This window comes from Cajanus cajan, chromosome 5 (assembly GCF_000230855.2).
Source record: "Cajanus cajan strain Asha chromosome 5, NIPB_CcT2T_4, whole genome shotgun sequence".
NCBI lineage: Eukaryota > Viridiplantae > Streptophyta > Magnoliopsida > Fabales > Fabaceae > Cajanus > Cajanus cajan.
In genome coordinates, this window is record NC_138521.1 from 72006891 (window position 1) to 72027113 (window position 20223).

The following is a 20223-nucleotide window of genomic DNA, read 5'->3' on the forward strand; positions in this document are numbered from 1 at the left end:
TTGAATATTCCCTATATAATCTTTCTCCAATATTGGTATTGAAAAATATAATTTGAGAGTATATTAAGTTATATTTTCATAATCGCCATTATTTTACTTTGTTGTTTTTATTAGACAACATCTCTTAAATAAATGCATTAAACAGGAGTTGATAATAATATTATTAATTCGATAAAAAAAAAATAATATTGAATCATTGTTTAATTGTATTTCATAAATTTATAAACCATGAAATATGGTTTATAAATCCGACTACGATAAAATGTATCTTTGTACTTTTGGCATAATATACGTATGAAGCACTAGTTTTTATTTAAACCAAATAAATAGTATTTTTTTTTAGTCTTTCTCTCTATGTTTATAATTTATAAAGCTAGTATTTGATCAACTGAAAAATTTAAATTACTTGACCTTGGAGATGGACTTGTACTAAGTCAGGATGTTCCCACTTTTTTTTTTAATATTATTATATCATTAAGTTATTATTTACGTCTTATTATCTCTAACTTTCTTCCTATTATGTTGATTTTTACCGGGTAAAGTAAAATAATACTGCCCCTATTGCTTCAAATTTATAAATTGGTTACTTTTTGGCGTGAGTTAAGAGGTTATTGTTCACGTAGAAAATGGAGACTTTTTTTTTTAAGAGTATTTAAAACATTGATGAACATATTATCACTGTACATGAAGTCATACAATTGATGGGTAATGCAAACATCACGTAATGTGACCAATTTGGTCGACGAAATTTACATTCAGCGTCTCCGAACATAATATGACCAGCGTTGTACTTGTATCTATGAGAGATTAAATTATAAATAAAAAATAGCTGAAAAAATTTAGTGCCGAGTTTTTTAGTGTACGAAACAAAATTTTCTACGAGTCTTTTTGAACTCAACCTAACAAAATTTAGAAGTTTGTGGTTATTAGTTAAAATACAAGAAACATAAAGTTGTTAGCATTATCAATTATCATGTAAAGCTCCGAAAGGGTGATGATTCAAGTGGCAGTTTTAGAATATAATAAGTGGGGACGGGGCAAACATGAAACATGGTTGATTACTACAAGTCCACACATGCACTTTTTTGGCAGAATGAAACTATTAAGAGTTAAGCAGCGGTGGAGTTTAGAGTTTTATGAGTGAGAGAGCGACCACCGTAAATTATGTGTGCTTAAAAGGCATTGGATGCTCGCAACATTATTGCCATAAGATGCACTTCTGACGTTGAACATTTGGTTGCTTCATATGTGTCAGGTACTTCATCTGTCTTCATTATCCCAACTAGTGAGCCCCTCCTGCCCAATCCATCTAGTGCCCACAACGTACAATCCTCAAACTAGATTGGCTTTGGCCCAAGTATACAAAACAAAAGACGGAAAATGAGAAGGAAGAAAGGTAACACAACCCACTAGGGACAGCACTCACGAGACAGGTTCTTAGCGTTTCGAGTTAAAGGCAACAGCAACAAAATCAAAACTAGCTCAACTCCAATGCTAGATAGTATATCGTAAAATTTGGCGCTTGGGGTTTCGTTAATGTATATTCTCTATGCTATAAATATTGGCTTAAAGAAGATTGAGTTCCTAGATCAAATATTACTATCTAAGTTTTTTAATTTATAAAAAAAATATTTGATTATGTGTTATATAGAGATTGTAATTAGATATGATGTGGTCCATAGAATTCCCTAGTAATTACTCGTTACAAGGAGTTTTAAAATAAGAGTTTGGTCAAGGGCGATAAGCATCCTAGTAAAGATAGTTTGGTACAGCCAATAACAATATAATTGGCATATGAATTGGTCCCAGCATAGAAAAGACGCAGAAAAAAATGCTGCATAAGCTTAGTTACATAGTTGCTTGGGAAGAAAATCATTCGACCACCGGATGCAGGGAGTAAACACTATGTGCTTTTTTTAGGTGGGGCTGTTTCCTCAGCTCAAAAAGGAAATTTAGACAATCGACTGTTTTTACCACACGGCATCGCATTTTTGCGGTGAATTATTCATCGTCACACCTGTCTAAAGTCAAAAAAGTTGCAAATTCCAACATTTACGCTAAATTTCAACTCGGAGATAACATGTCCCCAATCCATTCATGGCCATAATCATTATTACCCATGTTTTCATAAATAATAATTATGTAAAAAGCAAAAATCTCTAACTTACAAGTTACTAGTAAATTAAGACAAATAGTAAAGACAGACGAGAACAAAAAAGTGGGAAGATAATACTGAAATGCATGCTTGGAAGAAGAGATTTTTTTACATCAAAATGAATGCTAATAGGTCTAACTTTTGTGTCTTCTACATCAATGTATAACGTTTCCAAAAATGCTGAAAAGCTATCAGTATGTTCCACTGATGGAAAGAAGATACTAGGCATTTAAGAGTTTCCAAAATTAATTTGAGTTAAAATTGATTTAAAAGTAAAACGGTTTGATTAAATATGTCATAAAATTTAATACAATTTTTTTTTGTTTAATGCAAGGTTTACTTAAAAATTGCTTTAACTCGATGATTTTTAGACCTATAGTCAATTCCTTAATGTAGGACCAAATATGCAATTGTTTACATTAAATCGCTATTTCAACAGAATTTTAAGTGATCTCTAGTATGAATCTAAACAATAATAAGTGTGTATTTGGTTGTGCATTTGGTATATTACATGAGGCATGTGTATTTAACATGAATTATTGAAATTGCAGAGAGTAACTTCTCCAAACTGCGATGTAAAACATTGAACATATGTTAAGAGTACAAGCATATATTGAACATTTCTCCTGTTAAACATTACCATGAATAAAACGAAAATAAATAAACTGATCGTGGGGTCTACGCAAGTACAAGCATATATTTAGAATATATTTTCCAGGTTGAAATAATTATTGCGAAGAACTCTGTAGGCGTGCCTTGATCCATGACTCGAGATACCGCAGCTCCTCATTATTTATCGAGTGGGCAAGACCAGGATAAGCCTACCAATACAACAAATGTCAATGTCGATGAGGGACGACAAAAAAGGAGTTATTGGATAAATAACCGAATTATTGAAAAATTAGAATTTACCTTAAACTCGCATCTAACACCAAGTTTTTCAAGGAAGGGGGGACCTGCTTGTCCGGCCTCAAACAATACCGTTCTATCAACCAGCCCATGGGACCATAGTATGGGTGTCTGTAGAGATTTATATATAACAGGTAAACAGAAATAAAACAGATTACAACTGCATACGGTAAAATTCAGTTGAGTCAAATATTATTAGGACAGGCTCTATAACACTCCTCAAAATGAAAAATGCTAGAAAGTAGGAAAACATTCTCTAACACACTTTTTCTTATCAGTTGAAATTAACTGAAAATCACAATTTTGTAGGTCTCACATCCTGTTTAATGAACCTCTCCTGATTTTTTAATTTTCAATCAATAGAAGAGAATATATTAGAAGGAACGTGTTGTTAATAATTCTCAAATTATATTAATGTATTTTCACATTAAAAATACCCCCATGGATTGATACTGTGTTATTCTAGAGTTAGGCTCATGACACACATGAAATTTATTCTAAATTCAAATGACTAACAGTTAAAGACTGTCGAGCGTCATTGTTCCTAGGAATATTGAATATCAACAACCACATGCCCCGATTAGGAAAACCAACATAGCTGGCATCCATGCTTGACACTGGATGAAAATAGAAATCTAAGCTGTTCTTTGTATATAAAGCCATGGATGTAGTCTTCTATGTTGGGTCGGTGCACTTTTGTTTGGACATACATCAAATACCTTGGATCCAAGAGGCGGTTAGTATGGATCCAAGTTGGTTGCGGCAACCCTTTTATTCTCCCATCCAAACGATAAGAAGAAAATAAATGAAAAATAGCTAAGCTTGACAAATAATAAACATGAGAGAAAAAATATTAAGCTGGTGAATACTACTACTATTATTGAAGATTAGTACCTGCTTTGCCTCGGGTGTAATTTGTTCTGCAATAGACGAATTGAATGGAACCCAACCACTAAAGACTGCAGCTCCACCTAAAGTTTTAGGGTACAGTAGAACACTAGCCAAGGTCAAGGCACCTGCAAAAGAATGTCACCATCAGCAGACTGTATTCATATGTTTTTCTATCAATGATACGGTGGGAAGGATGAGAAATGCACACACACATGCAAACACATGCACTGACACACTCATATGGACATGGGAAATAAAAGAGAGACCTCCTTGACTGAATCCACAAATAAATACATTGTTAGGGTTTACGCCAGCAGCTATTTCCTTGTCTATAGTAGCATGCACATTTCGAACAGCTTTAAGTAAACTACTCTCGTCATTTGGAGAATCCTGACAAATATAAGCAAAGCATTTTTCAACATAAATTGATTAGATCAACTACATCATCCTGAACAAGATAATAATATTGCCTAACTCAAGTTGCTCAGCCAGCAAACTAAGTTTTTTAGTTAATCAAAGTGATTGAACTAAACATAAAAAGGAAGAAGAGAAAAGAAAAGACACATTTTAATCTTGTCACATGACAGTTACAAGATATGGTGACATATGATGCTATCAATAAAAATTATTGTATAAAATTGATCATGCTCATAAATTCATAATCCCTGGATTGTTGACCTGAAATTTTCATGGTTCAGATGATAAGAAAGCACACCAGTGCACCATATATAAGAGAAGGGTGTAACTTGCATCATACAGAAATTGGCAATTAAATAAGGAGAAAATTTTATAACAAGACATCATAATTGATCAGATTACAGGCTAAGCATAACTATCATCCGCTGTCAAAAATTCTGACATACTAGAGTAAAATTCTAAATGTACACAAAGAGTGATGCATTCAACACAATATGCCCGATGTCAAAACGGACATTTGAACCCAGTCACTCACATTTTGTAAATAAAAGTAAAATTATAATTCAACCAAGTTTAATATACATACTCTAATTTACATTCTGACAGCGCTTTGCAACACAGAAAATGTGGGAAAAGGTATAGAAGCCCATAACATTCTAAAATAAAATAAAAAATAAAAAAAAATAAAAACTATAGTGTGTTGGATCGTTTGTTATTTTCCCTTCAAGAATGATCATACAGCATTAAAATTCAAAGTCATGGTACTTATACAAGAAATGATCAAAGAGAGGAGAGAAAGCTAAACTTACAGCTGTCACAGGAATCTCGAGAATGTCAAACCACGAAGGCATTACAGAACCATCTACAAAAAAGAGAAAATGAGTATAATAAAAACAAATAGTGGGAAAGCATACGACACATTGATAGCATTATATCTAAAAACAAAAACGAATTGTAAGATCCTAAGCACCTCAGTTACATAGGGCAAAAGCCCTAACATGATACTGTCAAATTGGGTTGAGATTTGACTTCTACTTTATATAATTTCAATTGGGCATAACAGTTGAGTAAATGACAAGTTCAATTTTGTGCATAACATTGGCGATCTAGGAAGAAGGCGAGATAAGATGTGAAATGAAAGTGGGTAGCAGCGATGATAAGGTAAATAGTAAATACATACAATTGCAGGTGACGGGCGCGGAAGGGGCAGAAGGGAAGGACCATTTGGTGGTTCCGAATTCGGGAGAAGTGAATAAAGTTTTGATGGGTTCGTTGGCGGGGCCAGAGTCACCCAAACCGTGAAGCCACAGAACAAAGCTTCGCGCTCTGGACATTGAGTTTGACTGTGATTCCAGAAGAGAGGGGGTTTTAGGGAATAAGAGAACAAAGAGAATGACGCTACTTAATGTGATTGTCAACGCAACACTGCCTTTCATCTCCTCTCACCTCCATTCCATCTTCAATCAGACTTCACTTTTCTCAATTTCTCCCACACTTTTTCCTTTTTATGTGCACACCCCCTCATTTAACAAATTCTTACATTTTTTTAATTATAATTGTAGGTCATTTAATAGAGAATGAACAAAAAAAAAGATTATAAGGAATTAAAATAAATATGTGTTTTTAGAGGAGATATAAGAAAATTATGATGAAACTCATGTGTATTTAATTTTACTCTTTTAAAAATAGATTTGTGTCAATTTTTTATCTAAAAATATATGTATAAGATTAATTATATACTATTTTTTAAATAGTTAATTAGTAAATGGTAAAAATGTAATGTTTAAATAATATATTTTATACATACAAATTTAATTGTGTAGAATATATTTTTAAAATATTTTTTTTTAATTTTCACCTAATTGCATACTATAAAAAAATTACAAATTTTACACTATTTTTTGATTATTTCTTAGTAACTTAATTCTTCCATATTCTCTTTCATTCATTCAATTGTTTCTCTTCTCCCAAACAAAGCATTAAACTTAAAAAGAAGAAAACTAAGTCTCTTAATCTAGTAATTATAAGGTCCATCATGAAATTTTTACTTGTGTTAAAATAATACTTAATCAATGAAAGTTACACCCCACAAATATACATTAGTCTTTTGTTATCAATTTTGGAACATTGTATAGATAAAAAGTAAAACTTCAAAAAATTGTTTCAATATAAATGTTTCACAAAATAAATTTATTGAAATATCATACTTTGAAATATATTTACCAATGTGATATATTAGTTATTTATGTTAAAAAATTAGTTTTTCACCAACTAATTTCTCACTTAAGTTTTTTTTTTTTTTTTTGCATTGAGAAATTAGTTAACCAATAACTAGTTTCTCATATGTAATTTCTTTTATAATTTCTTTTTTTAATATTTTTATTTTTATATAATATAATTTTTATTTAACTAATTAATATAAAATTAGTCAATATATAAATAAATTCATAATTTTTATTTTATAACTTAAAAAATTTGTAAGAAGAAATTATAAATAATTTAAAAATATATAAATTAATTATGCAATACATTAAATAGTATACATGCGGTATCAAAAGAATAATTTTAAAAGATCAATTGCATGATGTAAAGTAATTGATTTCTTGATACACTATTGTAAAGTAATTAATTCTCCAATGCATATGTAATGCGTATAACAACAAAATAAAAATAAAAAAATGGCGACCATGAAATACAAATATTCAATATACAATAAAATTAAACTTACAAACATTCAAAAGAACTTCCAAGTAGCGATGTACATCCCCCATTTTTTTTGGACATCGAATAAATTATCCTACACATTTTCTTATACCAGTGTGCTAAACAATCATAGCTCCAACTATATTTTACATTAGTCAACAATGATATATATAATTCTTGTTATTTAGAATGTTTGTAAGTTGAATTTTAATACATACTGAATATTTGTATTTCATGATTGTCATTTTGTTGTGATTCGTAAATACTATTTGTGTATTAGGAATTAATTACTTTATGTTAATGTGTCAAAAAATTAATTACTTTGAGTCATGTAATTTAGCAATTAAAATTTTTCTTTTATATTGTATGTGTATTCTTTAATTTATATTACGTAATAAAATTACACATCTTAAAATTAATTATAATTTTTTTTACAAAACTTTTAAGGTATAAAATAAAAAATATAAATTTTTATATTAACTAATTTTAATCTGTATATATTATATAAAAAATGAAATTGTAAAAGAAAACCTGACAAATCAGTTAGTGATTAACCAATTTCTCAACATATAAATTAAAAAAAAAAGTTATGAAAAATTTAGGTGAAAAATTAGTTAATAGAGAACCAATTTCTCGACATAATAAATAATAAACATAACACTTTAATAAATATATTTTAGGATATAATATTTTGATAAATTTATTTTTTACTATAATGTTATAATAAAAAAAATACATTTTTTTAATACTGGAAGAATACAAAATTTTAAATGATGAAGACAATATTTGAGTATAAAATTTTGTAAATATTATTCAAACTCCACCACTAAATAATATGTTAAGGAAAACATCATCGAAGTATTAATTACTGTTAAATTTTTTATGTTCATAAAATCTTTTAAATCTAGTATACTTTATAAATACATTTAATTTAAATTCAAAATTCAAATTATCTAGTATACTTTACAAAAACATTTAATTCAAGAAATTTTATTATTATTCATACATATTATAATGATATGAAAATTCAAACTTAATACTTCATTCATTTTACTCCAGTCACGCAGTCCTAATTTAAGGATTTGATAACTTGCTGTAAATTAACTTCATCCTCCTTCAATGACTTGTTTGCTAAAATGTTTAGTTTTAAAAAATAAGATAAAAATAAAGAAGAGATATAAAAAAAATTAAAAATTTAGTAAAAGAAATTAATATACTTTTTTATTTTTTATAATAGAATGTTCAGAGGCCAGTTGTGGCTACTATAACTGACAAAGGTCCAATTTGTAAAGTTATAGGTTCTGACACCAATTTGCTCCCGCAAGTTCATTTGTACTCAAATCACTATTATTCTGGTCATCAAAAATTAAAAATAAAATAAAATAAAATCACTATTATTCTTTGTTCTACATCTGACCCTTCAAAAATTCAATTTTGTCTTCTCTTTTGGAGCTTTTGGTGAGAAGGGCAGAAGAGAGAATTTGCTTTCTTTTAGACCCTTCTGTTACAACAAACATTTGGGTCTTTGTGATTTCCTGAAATCTTCCAAGCATTTGCATTGATTTTTTGGCAGCATGTCCCAAGGATGACCACAAATACTTTTATTATTGTTAGTTGAACGAAGAGGCCACACCAATTAATATTCTGAGTCTAAACGAAGGGAATATCATCAGAATTTTTTTCTTCTCTTTTGTACATTAATTTATGAAACAAAATAGAATATGTATTTGGGGGGATCCAAAATCAATAATGTATACATAAGGTGTATTTGGTTTTTCAAAATTTCAAAACCTTGGTTTGAGGCTTTGAGCAGCTTTTGCATGAATGAAGCACTACCAATTCATCACCTCTATCATTTGAAGAGAAATTACATTTTGAAGCAACCACGTAATGAACTAATTATCCACTTTACAGTGTATTCACTAATTATTATCTCCTACCAGACTGATATTGTATATCCCCTACCCAAAAAGACAAAATTATGCCAGAACACTGTACTAGAACTTCTGGTTAGCACTCTTGGTCGCTGAGCTAATTGCATTTGACACAAAGATTTATCAACACCAGACACCAAAAAAACAATTAGATGCACATATTTGACTATAATAGCATCCCAGGGCCTTCTGTACAAAATGCACTAGTCAAATGACAAACATTAAATGGAGGCTTACTCCCATAATCATCCCTACAATTGTAGGATTTCACTGGTCTTGCATCAAATTCAATGGACCTTGCAGTGGAAAAAGGTGATGATGTCATTTTAGTTACAACCTCGTCAGTTGTTCTTTCGTAAGCACTAAACCACTTAGCTTGCATGTACCCAATTCTTCTCCACGGAGGTATATACATTTCCATGGTTTTCATAGAGCCCTTAATAGCAGTGCACATTAGCCTCACAACCTGCTTCAGCTCTTCCAATTTACCAACAAATATTGGAGGAAAAACATCAAGTAACGAAGAATATTGGTTTGTGGGACGAGCTATTTCGAATTCTGAGACAAGGGAAACTTGAACAATGTAGCGGTTTCCTGCAAAATTGACGTCTATGTACTCGTAGTCACCAGCCGGAAATCTTGTATTTTTCTCCCACTTGCATTTGCAAAGACCTATGCATAAAAGTAAGAATAATCAGCGCATATTAATAATTTGGCATAAATTAACAAACTTTAAGAAAAGCATAGAATTAGTAATTTGGCATATGAATAGAGAAAATATGATGAGTGAATTGGGTGATGAGTAGTGACCAGCATCAAAGCCTCTCTCTCTGAGGTGAGACATGAATTGACGTTTGAATTGGGATGATTTTTGGTTTAGGTCAAGAAGTCTCCATGCAAGTTGAACTTGTTTAATAATAGTTTGTTTGGCATCCCCACCTTGGACGAATATTTCCTTCAACATCTCCCTCTTGTTGGAAACTTTTTGATAGGAATCATTTCCAACAAGATGCTGTTCTCCTTCTTCCTCTCTCTCCTCCATGAAGGAATTCACAAGATCTGACAAATCAGCTGAGCCTCGGAGCGAGTCACTCTCTGTGCTCCCGCAGAGCCTCGTGCGTGCCACATCAGCGTCGAAGGCTGCCGCTACCCTCGGAAACCTCACCGGAATATTCCTTCCCATGATGCACACATGAGAAAAGGGAAACGACCCTTATTTATACACCTAACTTGACTTGTAACTTGTACCAATGGAAAATATTTAGTTTATTTGCAGGATAAATGAATGTGGTCCAAATCACCACCTTATTGGTTGAACCCAGCGGCTAAACCGTCCAAGTTCACTTTCATTCTATGCCTTCTATTAACTTAGTTACGTACACCAACAAGCTAGCTTCTATTAAGCGTCATCCAATTAGGAATAGATCTAATCTTATTCTTCACTTCTCGCCGCATAAATGAATCACTATTATTTAGAAGGAAATAAATATTAAATGTATTGGATGTTATTTAAAGAGTTAAGGTCAAGTACAAAAAAGGAAAGAAAAAAATAACTAAACAAAAATATTAAAAAAAGAGACAAAATAGGTACAAAATTGTGGACACCAAAAAATATATATATACTACAAATTATTTTTATTCAAAAAATTTCTAACCACAAATTATCTTGAATGGTAATTTGTTTATTTCTACAATAATTATTTTAAAAGTCAAATCAATAAGCAAATATACTTTTCTCATGTGTCAATAACATTACAAGTTTAAAACAAAATTTACAAATACAACATGCTAAACAACATTACAAACTCCAAAGTAAAATTTTTCGTTAAGCCAATATTATAAAACAAGTCATTCATAAATTCTTATTTATTGAATGAGTTTATTTTTTATACTAAAAGTTTAAATTTTACAACATAAACTAAGTCTCCTAATAATAATAAATACTAATATAATATACTATTCATTTAATTAAATCGATAGATTAGATTCAATTCGTAAAAATTAAAATATGAAATTTCAATATAAATTGATTGAATTTTCAATTTTTAAATCCGAACCCATCTAATTTATTTTCATCCGTTTGATTATACTAGGTCGACCTATGTTAAATACGATACTTAATGTTGGATTAATATATATATATATATATATATATATATATATATATATATTTCATCATTTATTTTGATATTTATATACTCTTTTTGAAAACCCAAAAAAGTCAAATTAAATCAAAATAAATTGGATTGGGTAATTTGATTTGATTTGAAGCTCATATTAGTTAGATAACTAAGATTTTTTTTTTTGAAGTGATTGATTAAATAAAAATAATTTTTTACCTCATAACAAATTCAATCAATACCATGGTATAGAAAATAAAATAAAATAAAAATTCAATTCAATTTACGAATATCCTAATAATCTCAACAAAAAAGGAAGTCCAAATTGGTACGTCTCATACTACTTTTTATCCAAATCCATGCTCCTCTCGTAGTGTTTTTTCTCTCATGCATTGTGAAAAACTGGCGGCTGTGTGTGATGATTTCACTCAAAAATCCCAAGAGCTGATAGTAATCTAGTTTTGTCTCACATGAAATTTAGACTAGGTTCAATGAATCTCAAATTAGTGTCCCCATGCATTGAATCTTTGATTTAGTACAACTTTTGTATAAGCAGTTGGTAGAACTTTCATGTACAAGCAATCTTTCATTTGCACAAGATTTTCACGTACTTCAACCTGTTGACTGGGATACAGACAAATTTACATGATCAATATATACAATTTTTTTTTTCAATCTTTGAATATATATGTATTCAAGCGTTGTCCATCTAATCTACACTCTTATTTTGTCATCTTTCCGGGTTGGAACCCCAAATCTCATTCATGTCAGATATGTGCAACTTCCTCTCATTGGATGGTTATTGGTAAACGGTTGACTACACTTATTTTTTTAGCAGCTTTAATGTCCAAGTTCATGAAGTCAGAGTAATGAAGCAAAATGCTAGAGAAACACAAAGAAAGAGTTGCGTATATTGATTCATCACGTATGAAAATGGAGAAATTATTTTTTCCAAGTAAAAAAACATTAGTTAATGGAGGTAATATTACTTAAAAATTAAGATGATCAATTTAAAACAATGAAGTAATTGTTGAGTGACTTGTGTACAACCATTTTGTGTTAATCGATGGTCTTAGAATTCAAATTCTGAGCATTTAATTATATCAAATACTAAGATAGAGAGTTTTTTTTAAAAAAAAAAAATAGTCTATAAAATATACATGTGATTTATAAAAAAAAATTAAAAAATAGGAGTTGAAATCCTTTGAGCACAGTCTTATATTTTATTTTTAATTTATAAGTATATAAGAGAAAAAATGATATGAGATATAACTAAAAACTTAAATGTATTTTAAATCTGTATAAAATAATTTAATTTTATAAAAAAAAAATACTTTCGATGGATGAAAATAAAAAAAAATTTGAATACAAGAAAACTTATATAAATTAATTTCTATATAAATTAATTTTAGTTTTTTTAAAAAATTATTTTAACTTTGTTATCATTAAGAAATTAAAAGCTTCTGTTAGAAAAATAAAAATAGAAGCAGATTACAATCTAGAGAAAGCCACCCCTAATACATAAAAGCCAAAATAGCATATGAAAGCTGATCAGGTACAGAAACATCGAAATATATAAAAACATCATTGGAAGAGGAGTCTGTACAGGCCAAAATATCAGCACATTGTTTGCTTGTCACACCAGCTAAACTTAAGTTGCCTGTTACTTTGTTTGAAGGACTGAATATTGACAATAACAAGAAAAGGATGTAAATCAATATCACCATGAACTATGAGCTCCAATGCTTAAAAAAAAAAAAAAATTAAAATCCTCTCTCTTTAAACATTTACTCTATAGAACATAAGGTATGCCATCACTCCATTCACGGCATTTTCTCTCAATAAGCCTGAATATCACAAAATACTTGAAGTTCCTCCTGTTTATCCCTTGTTATTCCTTCATTGAATTTCTCAAATAACATCCTGTTGTTAGGTAGATTTATTTATTCTAAATCAAGTAAATTTATAGAGTGAACAAATCATGAATATAATTATTACCAATTTAAATTTAATTCCAATTATTGAATATTTTAATTTAAAATAACAATAAATATACACATTTTTTACCTTTTATGTTTATACATTGTAGACAAGATCCTAATAGGGTATTAGGATATTTCCTAGAATCAATTATGATCCCAAAATCATAGGAAAAAAGGAAGCAATTATTTATTGTTTTTTGTCCTCAATATTATTTTATAATTGATTTTAATAAAATTTAAAAAATAAAATACGAAATCTGTTTAATACAAGGAACGCGATTTGAATTTGAAACACGAGAGCATTGAGTCGTGGGTAAGAACTTAGGTAGGATTGTTTGACGTGAAAATTTCGGCCCCATCCGAAATGAGGCCTAATGAAATGGGCCATATAATTAGTGACCCGGGATAAAATATACGTAGATACGTTTATATAATTTTAAATACTGCTTGAAAGAAAACATAACTAAACTATCAAAATCCATAGCATCGCATCGCATAGGGCAAGGGTTGGTGTCGTTGGGTTCCGATGGGTTGTACGGATTTGTGATTCGAGATTCGACGGCACGCATTATCAACCACTTGTGTGTTGCGGTGGCCATTGCCTCTGTTAGTGGCTTCAGGTATTTTTTTTTTTACTCTCCCTTCCTCACTTGATTTACATTTTACACTGTCACCAAAACTGCTTCTATTTCTGGTTTTTTTCTGTGTCACATCAGTTTCCCTAACCCTAGACCTAATTACTCTCTTCACCTTTCTCACTTTAAACTCTCAACATTCTTTTGCCGTTTTTTTTTCTTTCTAATCAATCTTCCATTTCCGATCGGAGATTCGCTCTGCTTATCACTTGTTGTGAACGAATCATAGTTATGGATTCCGTACTTGATACATTTCAGACGGAATTCGTTTTCATCTAGGGATAATGGATCACGGCTTTAGCATTTCAGAGTTTTTTTCCTACTGTCGTCGTCTATTAGGATTGAAAGAGTTTGGTTCCATTTGAATTTAATCAATTGCATTGCTGTTTTTTTTTCTTCCTGAAACGACGCATGAACTATAGTCAAGGGCGCGCCGTGTGCGCATTAATTAAAAACTGAATACCTCTTCAAATTCAGACTTCTGAAGTTTATGCTTGTAATATAAATCGTATGTCCTTATTTCGGTAACTCCTTTCAAGTATGGAGTTTCCATTGTGAGGGGTTTTTGAGGTTTTTCTCTTGTTTTTTATCTTAAGCATTTTATGTAACAATTTACATGTAGTGATCTTAATTATAGATCCTTATAGATTTTCTATTGATATTTTTAACACATTGCTATAAGAATCGAATCTGTATCTGCATTTGGAACTAATTTTACATTTCAGTCTTCTATTTCTACTGATATGCATGCTACTTGTTCACTATGCTATCCAGTATTATAGCGAATTTTTGGCTTATCACCGTTTTTTGCAATCTGAAATTGTAACACTGTTGGTGACCCACTACATTTATCAGGCTTTTATCTTTCATTGTGAAATAAAATGTTCAACTGTGTGATCTTTGAGAACTGCTTGTCTTATATTATTGTTAAATGACTTTTCAGGATCTTTTGAATTCTGCAGCTCTGAAATATAGATAAACCAATCATAAGACAGTAGAGGATAATGGCAGAATCCATATCTAGCTTCTGGGGTCCGGTCACATCCACCAAAGAGTGTTGTGAAGTAAACTATGCTCATTCGTCTTACATTGCTGAATTTTATAACACAATATCCAACATTCCGACAATACTTTTGGCTTTGATTGGTCTTATAAATGCATTAAGACAACGGTTCGAGAAAAGATTTAGTGTTCTTCATGTATCAAATATGACACTTGCCATTGGAAGCATGTTGTACCATGCCACGCTGCAAAATGTGTAAGTATCTCCATCATTTTCTTGTTTTTTTACATAAATTACTGTTTGCTTTTATGGTGTGTTTTATTTTGTTTCAAGTTATTTTGCATGATACAAAATGAGGTTGCCATTTTATAGAAGTATTTGCAATGGATATGTGATCATACCCTGGCCACATTTTCATGAGAAAATATTGAGCCAGAAGTATGGATTTTTTTTGGTTTATCACTGTTAATATGGCCTTCTTTTCACTTGCATTTGGTTCAATTGCTTTTCATATTTGCGGACAATTAGTGTTGCTTTCTTCAATGGTCTGACCCCACAAAAATCACATTACTCATAATTTTATCCCACTTCTGCAACTAAATTTATCTATATTCCAAACTATCATAAAGGGAACCTGAACACCCCTGTTAATAGGTAGATGGCTGGAAACCAAAATCTACCTTATAGTTATGGTGGAGGGGATTCTGATTCTTGCCTATAGTGGAAGCACGGTGACTATAATAAAACTATGCATATACTAAGGACACTTTTGAATGTTATGTATAATAAAACTAATAACATATATTAATAGCTACAACTTTGAAACATACTCTAGGAAATAAAATCCACCTAAAGTATCACACATTTTAGGGATATTGCCATAACAGCTTTAGATTTAGAATCTACACTATAACAACACAAACAAAAATGAAAGGGGAGAAGGGTCGGGGGAGAGATAACATATCATCAGAGACTCAGAGGAAAAGAGAACAAGATAAGTAAGGAGAGGTAGAAAATACTGGAGAAATTAACAGAAACAAAGAATCAGAGACAACAGAGATGGAGAAGGCATAAATTGCCTGAGAGGTTACTTGAGATATTCAGAGATCAAAACAGTGGGGGAGGAGAGAACATGCAGATGGAGAATGGGATCTGTTCAGATTTACAGATGGATCATTCAGTGGGAATGGGTGGGACAGCTCACACACTTGCTAGAGATGAATGAGTTCATTCTGTTTGTTGAGGTTGTTAGTGTGATAGTGGTTGCACATTATAGTGATTTTCATATAACCCCTCTTAAAAAATGCAACAAAAGTGCCGTTAAAAAAGTGCCCAATCTGCCTTTTTTACCTTGGATCCTCATAACTACATGACGCCAGATTCTGCAACGCCAGATTCTGCAACGCCATTCATGTATGGTGGTGGTTTGCTCAATTTTGTCCATACCGTGGTGGGTGATGCTGTCATGGCAGCTATTTGACATTATTGGAACACTCAACAGGTCAATCTATCTCTTTTTATTTTTATTAATTAATCTTAAAGAAATGTATAACATAACAAATATTATTAGCATGCCAATACCATCCTTGAAGATTTTGTGGCCGTCCAATTTAAGCATGGAAAGAGATAACATAGAAAATGGGATACAAAGACACAGGAGAGGGTGAACATGATTAAACAATTTCTAACAGAACGAAAATACTTCAGCATGCTGTATCTAGTTATTATAACAAGCCACAAATGTTTGGATTAGTTTATTTTGGAGTCAACAAAGGTTTTTTAATTAACGATTAACTAGAGAGTTCTAGGAAAAAATAATTATTTCCTCAGAAAGAATAATCATTTCCAAGCATGCTATACCTAGTTATTTTAACAAGCCACTAATGTATTTAAATTAAGTGGACAGTTTTTTCTTATTATGATTTTATCTCTATTTTTCCCACTTATTTGTATGGTTGCATGTGGATGAGATTTTATATCCTTTTCGTTGCTTGGATAAAGGATATAGATTCCAGTGTGGTATTTGAATACTGAATATGAAGCTGTCTTATAAAATAATTGATGATTATGTTGAATGTTGAACCATTTTGGTACTAATAAGCTAGTTGCCGTCATTGAGATTGTGAGTTTTCTATATACATAACGTGTTCACTTAAGGGACACTTAGATTGAATAATTAGTTTCTTAATTTGATTTAGGTACAATAAGGGTAGGGTTTATAACAGGAGTTATGTTGGGTTATCAACACCCCATGCAGTTGTTTCTTCATTTGGCTTAGATACAAAAACTATAAAAGGTTTATAAAGGGATCTAAGTTGGGTAATCAATCCCCCATTTAATTGTAATTTAATTGAGTGTACTCATTATAATATCATTGTGTTCACTGATGTAAAAGTGTAAATAACGAACTTTCAGTTGCAGTTTAGTCTTTTTCATTTAATTATGTATGAGTTAATTCCTAAATTCACATAACTAATGTCAAGTTAGTCACTCTCAAGGACTTAAGTGAGATATAAGAAGGATTATTGTGATACGAGTTTTATTAAATTAGGGGCTAACTTCACATTTAAATAAGACTAGAAGGTTAATAATTCCAGGACCAGTTGCTTTTGCTGATAAGTGCCTGATTGTTCCCTAGGAATTGATCTTTGGTAACGTTTTTTTTTTTTCTGTTCAAGTACTGAGTTTTTGTCCCTTGTAAAAATGGGTTGTTTTGTTATTTAATTTGTTTGTCAATAATTCAATGTATGTTTGTTTTGGATGACTATTTATTGTTCAGATGTTATGCTTTAATTTAGGCAACAGCAAAGTGATGAAACTCCTATGGTATGGGAGGTGCTGCTGTACATGTACATCCTCTACTCTCCAGATTGGCATTACCGCAGTACAATGCCCATCTTCCTCTTCGTGTATGGTGCTGCTTTTGCCATTGCCCATTCAGTGTTTCATTTTGGTATTGGCTTCAAAGTGCATTATATCATTCTCATTCTCCTCTGCGTTCCGAGAATGTACAAGTATTACATTTACACTAAAGATGTTTCTGCCAAGCGGCTTGCAAAGCTATTTCTAGTTACTTTTTTATTTGGCAGTTTGTTTGGGTTCTGTGACCGTATTTTCTGCAAGGAGATATCCCGTTGGCCTATTAACCCTCAGGGTCATGCTTTGTGGCATGTCTTCATGGGTTTCAATTCCTACTTTGCCAACACATTCTTGATGTTTTGCCGGGCTCAACAGCGGGGGTGGTCGCCAAAAGTTCTTCATTTAATGGGAGCATTACCTTATGTGAAGATTGAGAAACCAAAAAGCCAGTGACAGAAATTCGTGGGAAAAGAAGGAAGCCTCTTTCTGATGATACATTTTAGCAAGATAAGCTGTTAGAAAACCATGTGTCTTCTTAGTTTTTTTTTTTTTTTTTTCCTTTTCACTTTTGTGGTTTAGATTGGCTTGAAAATTATGATTGGTTATTTATATATTTCGATGTAGTACTAGGACATGTACCATAATTATCCCGTCGGTACTTTCTTGAGCCTAGACCTTAGCTCTAAAATTATTATGACAACCAAAAACATAATTTTGCCGTCCTGGTTGTTGTTGGGCTCCCAGTTGAATCAATCCCCCACATTCTACTTGTAATGTCTTGTGTAACCCTATTCACGTTCATTTGAGTATATTACTAACTTGTTTTGGAGCGCTTTTAAATGTCATGCACATTTTACTGTTGCTTCTCACCGGGGATCTCTGTAAGAAGAAAGTTGTCTGTAGTTTCTAATCAATTGTTATAATTTCTCATTTAACTACGTGACTTACTTTAAAGGAGCTAAATTCCAATTTATCTGCACATATTAATACGTGACCCAGATGGATGATATTTGCTTATTTGCAGAGTACAATGACGTTGTGATACGAACATTTTTATGTTGATATGATATGATCTGCACCCGTTGGTACACCTTTAAAATACTTGGATTAATCATTTTTAGGATTTCAGCACGCATGACTGCAATAGCATATATAGGTGTATATGCTATAATGCAGTTGCGTAGAATCTGAAGAAAAACATGATAATTGATGGAGTCCAATTTAATGCTGAAGAATAACAACTAAATTGCGGACTCCACAAGAATTAAAACTACCAAGTTGATTTTTTACTGTTTGTTTATATACAATAAACAAAATAACAAGGAAAAAAGTGGGCTGGTATATTTAATTTGTGTACCCCACACTTTATCATATATGAATATACTTTTAAAATGGCTATCGTTAAAGTTTCTCACAGGACTGAAACTAGGGTTTTTTACCTGCAATTTTGGTAAAATTTACTCATAATTTAAGAAAAATAGATAAAAAAGTGACCAATCATTGACTTTTTATTTTTATTTTTATTTCTCTTATTGTAAATCTTCCTTGAACTTTCTCTTTCTTTTACTTTTATCTTTAATTTTTCTGATTCTCTTGAATCTCTGCTGTTTCACTGTAATTATAGGAGTTAAAATTATATGGTCTTTCGAACTGAGTCATTGGATTGTTGAAATAGAGCAAACTGAGCTCTAGTTTTTGATTCGAGCCTTGGCTGACCAATCAAACAGGTTAAGGCAACTAGTAAAATCTAAGCTTAAAAAGAATAAGCTTACTTGGTCCAATATATATTTTATAAAAAATTTCCTTTTAAATTACATATAAAAATATTAAAAAATAGAATGACCCGGTAAAGTCCAACTTGACGGACCAATGGGATAAACCAGGTTGAGTTTGTTTCTGTATGGCCCAACAATTGTTAATCCATTTTTTCCATTGCATATTTGCTTATGAGGATAATTCCTGGTACATTTAGTCATTCTTTTGATAAATGTATGTTTAGTTATTAATTGTTTACAACTTTGAATTTATAAATTAGGACCATAGATAATATTTAAATTATTACGATAGTATTGTTTTTTTTTTTTTTTTTTTGTTGCATAACTAGGTGAACGGCGAACGCATAGTGTTTGGATATTGCTTGGTAATATATCATTATATTTAAAATAATGTTAATAGGAGTGTGAAAGAGTGATTAAACACACACATCCCTTCCTATTTCTAACAAGGTGTGGGACTCGGTCTTGAATAGGGAGTGAAGCTAACGAGTTAATAAATCCTCGTTTGGATATTTCTTGGTAATACGTCATTACGTAAATGTTGTATAATTAATGGCATATCAATTTGCAAGGTACACTATGTCATTATAATAATTAAAATAAATAAATGTCTATAAGATTGAGAGAGGGACTAAAATTAGGTTATCCAGCATAGCAATGGCAGACAATAACAACAAAAATGGATAGCCCATTTCTTGTTGGCATCTCTGTCCTTTTGCGTTTATCCATCATCATTTTTAACACCAGATTTTTGTCAGAACTAGAATCCATCTAGCTTCTCAGATGGAGGATCAACCTAGACACTGTCTTCTTGTAATCCTGAACATAAATAATAGAAAC

General features: G+C 31.1%; 3 protein-coding genes across 5 annotated transcripts; 1 reads left to right on the forward strand and 2 right to left on the reverse strand.

Annotated features, from left to right (window-relative positions):
* Positions 1-2714: 2714 nt before the first annotated feature.
* LOC109808643 (putative carboxylesterase SOBER1-like) lies at positions 2715-5870 on the reverse strand. 2 transcript variants are annotated; one of them, XM_083075925.1, is made up of 6 exons: positions 5553-5870; positions 5182-5234; positions 4168-4345; positions 3959-4080; positions 3068-3175; positions 2715-2976 (listed from the first exon to the last, which is right to left on the reverse strand). In XM_083075925.1, exons 1-6 carry the CDS (start codon positions 5806-5808, stop codon positions 2884-2886), a joined length of 810 nt encoding a protein of 269 aa, XP_082932051.1. In that variant the 5' UTR covers positions 5809-5870; the 3' UTR covers positions 2715-2883. The 2 variants fall into 2 exon arrangements, with proteins under 2 accessions (XP_082932051.1, XP_020227296.1); XM_020371707.3 differs by having other exon boundaries at positions 4222-4345; positions 5553-5867.
* Positions 5871-8776: 2906 nt separating this feature from the next.
* Positions 8777-10235, reverse strand: LOC109809184 (uncharacterized). Its single transcript, XM_020372426.3, has 2 exons — positions 9820-10235; positions 8777-9681 (listed from the first exon to the last, which is right to left on the reverse strand). The coding sequence occupies exons 1-2, from the start codon at positions 10190-10192 to the stop codon at positions 9176-9178; spliced, it is 879 nt and encodes a 292-aa protein (XP_020228015.1). The 5' UTR covers positions 10193-10235; the 3' UTR covers positions 8777-9175.
* A 3319-nt stretch (positions 10236-13554) lies between these two features.
* On the forward strand, positions 13555-18448 carry LOC109809091 (alkaline ceramidase). 2 transcript variants are annotated; one of them, XM_020372315.3, is made up of 3 exons: positions 13555-13731; positions 14709-15004; positions 17548-18448. In XM_020372315.3, exons 2-3 carry the CDS (start codon positions 14751-14753, stop codon positions 18059-18061), a joined length of 768 nt encoding a protein of 255 aa, XP_020227904.2. In that variant the 5' UTR covers positions 13555-13731; positions 14709-14750; the 3' UTR covers positions 18062-18448. The 2 variants fall into 2 exon arrangements, with proteins under 2 accessions (XP_020227904.2, XP_020227903.2); XM_020372314.3 differs by having other exon boundaries at positions 13556-13731; positions 14690-15004.
* Positions 18449-20223: the final 1775 nt, after the last annotated feature.

Excerpts from the sequence above, each read along its gene's own strand:
- LOC109809091 (XM_020372315.3), top strand. The coding sequence starts at position 14,751 with ATGGCAGAATCCATATCTAGCTTCTGGGGTCCGGTCACATCCACCAAA. Across the intron at positions 15,005-17,547 it reads CATGCCACGCTGCAAAATGT|GCAACAGCAAAGTGATGAAA; the intron begins GTAAGTATCTCC and ends GCTTTAATTTAG.
- LOC109809184 (XM_020372426.3), bottom strand. The coding sequence starts at position 10,192 with ATGGGAAGGAATATTCCGGTGAGGTTTCCGAGGGTAGCGGCAGCCTTC. Across the intron at positions 9,682-9,819 it reads AGAGAGAGGCTTTGATGCTG|GTCTTTGCAAATGCAAGTGG; the intron begins GTCACTACTCAT and ends TTTTATGCATAG.
- LOC109808643 (XM_083075925.1), bottom strand. The coding sequence starts at position 5,808 with ATGAAAGGCAGTGTTGCGTTGACAATCACATTAAGTAGCGTCATTCTC. Across the intron at positions 4,081-4,167 it reads GTCAGTGCATGTGTTTGCAT|GTGCCTTGACCTTGGCTAGT; the intron begins GTGTGTGTGCAT and ends ATTCTTTTGCAG. Across the intron at positions 2,977-3,067 it reads GTGTTAGATGCGAGTTTAAG|GCTTATCCTGGTCTTGCCCA; the intron begins GTAAATTCTAAT and ends TTGTATTGGTAG.